The sequence below is a fragment of the Procambarus clarkii genome, chromosome 57 (genome assembly GCF_040958095.1).
Source record: "Procambarus clarkii isolate CNS0578487 chromosome 57, FALCON_Pclarkii_2.0, whole genome shotgun sequence".
In the NCBI taxonomy this organism is placed as follows: domain Eukaryota; kingdom Metazoa; phylum Arthropoda; class Malacostraca; order Decapoda; family Cambaridae; genus Procambarus; species Procambarus clarkii.
The window spans coordinates 30,789,041-30,790,964 of NC_091206.1; the positions used below are offsets into that span (position 1 = coordinate 30,789,041).

Sequence of the window (1,924 nt, forward strand, 5' to 3'; positions counted from 1 at the left end):
TGCATGGGCCACTGAGGCATCGAAAAAAAACAGACCGGCTTGGGAAAAAAGCAAAATTGCCGGTCTATGGCCCAGCTGATGGCTGTGCATGAATGGCTAATGGCTGTTAGTTATGGAGCTAGGTTAGACTATGTATGTTTAAATCTCTGATTTAAACAGAGCCAGTGTTCAGTCAAATAACTGAATTTATCAAATCTTATCCTTGTATAATATACAAGCTGATGTGAGATCCCTGTCTACAGGTGGACTGGAACTATTATCCAGTAGGCAGTCTACTGTATTTTATCAAACCGTTATTAGTATAATAAATCTCGTAATAATTTTGCAAAAATAATGGCATTTACTATTTTTAAAAGATTATTAGCAAATTTACAGAAATGGTGCATTCGGAAGACAAAACCAATTTTTCACTTTTGACAATTGAGCACCTGCTACATCCAGATTCTAGGGAGGAAAGGAAGGACGATCTTACTGGATCCCATAGCCTCTCCGAGGCACAAACCAGGCTTTTACATAACCCCCCCCCCCCCTGCACCCGAGCTTTTTAAAATAGTAAATGCCACTATTTTTGCAAAATTATTACGAGATCTATTATTCTAATAAGAGTTTGATAAAATACAAACCCTGGGGCCATAGAACGGCTATTTAATCCCCTTGAACGGACCTGTGCATGGGCCACTGAGGCATCGAAAAAAAACAGACCGGCTTGGGAAAAAAGCAAAATTGCCGGTCTATGGCCCAGCTGATGGCTGTGCATGAATGGCTAATGGCTGTTAGGTATGGAGCTAGGTTAGACTATGTATGTTTAAATCTCTGATTTAAACAGAGCCAGTGTTCAGTCAAATAACTGAATTTATCAAATCTTATCCTTGTATAATATACAAGCTGATGTGAGATCCCTGTCTACAGGTGGACTGGAACTATTATCCAGTAGGCAGTCTACTGTATTTTATCAAACCGTTATTAGTATAATAGATCTCGTAATAATTTTGCAAAAATAATGGCATTTACTATTTTTAAAAGATTATTAGCAAATTTACAGAAATGGTGCATTCGGAAGACAAAACCAATTTTTCACTTTTGACAATTGAGCACCTGCTACATCCAGATTCTAGGGAGGAAAGGAAGGACGATCTTACTGGATCCCATAGCCTCTCCGAGGTACAAACCAGGCTTTTACATAACCCCCCCCCCTGCACCCGAGCTTTTTAAAATAGTAAATGCCATTATTTTTGCAAAATTATTACGAGATCTATTATACTAATAACGGTAAATAAATAATAAATAGTAAATAAATCAAAATCAGTTACATTATTTTATCTTATTCATAGCATAAATGTTCTCGAAGATTACTAAAAAGAAATTGAATTAGACTACAGCAAATTGGCAAACTTTACCTTGTATCTGTTTCCACCGAGTTTGTTTGGGGCGTTCTTCAACATATCAGCAATACTTGTCTCAACATCTCTTTCAGTTGCATTAGTGTGGGTGTTGATACAGGCTTCTGGAAATTTATAAGAATTAATTAATATATATAATTATAATTCACTTTGCTATTCCCCATTCCACAGTCCTCTCGTCCTTCCCACTTCCCTGTCCCCACATCATCCCCACTATTCCCACTTCCCTGTCCCATCGTCCTCCTTACCATTTTCCCCTCCCCTGTCCTTCTTCCTCCCCCACCATCTCCCATTCACCTGTCCCTTTGTCCTCCCCAGCATTCCCCTGTCCCCACCATCCCCAACTCCCCAGTCCCCTCGTCCTCCCCACCATTACCCTCTCCTCTGTCCCCTCGTCTTCCCCACCATACCCCCCTCTCGTCCTCCCCACCATTCCAAACTACCTCATCCGATGCATTCTATAATGGTCTGATGCTTCCATCAGAAAATTGGGAACATCAAATGATCTGATATTCCCATCACTG

General features: G+C 40.1%; 1 protein-coding gene across 1 annotated transcript in view; it reads right to left on the minus strand.

Annotated features, from left to right (window-relative positions):
- Positions 1-1,500, minus strand: part of LOC138353287 (uncharacterized) — a 4,166-nt gene extending 2,666 nt beyond the window's left edge. The window contains exon 1 of the mRNA XM_069306162.1: positions 1,398-1,500. Within this exon, the coding sequence (XP_069162263.1) occupies positions 1,398-1,442 (45 nt within the window). The 5' untranslated portion in view covers positions 1,443-1,500. The remainder of the gene's footprint in view (positions 1-1,397) is intronic.
- Positions 1,501-1,924: the final 424 nt, after the last annotated feature.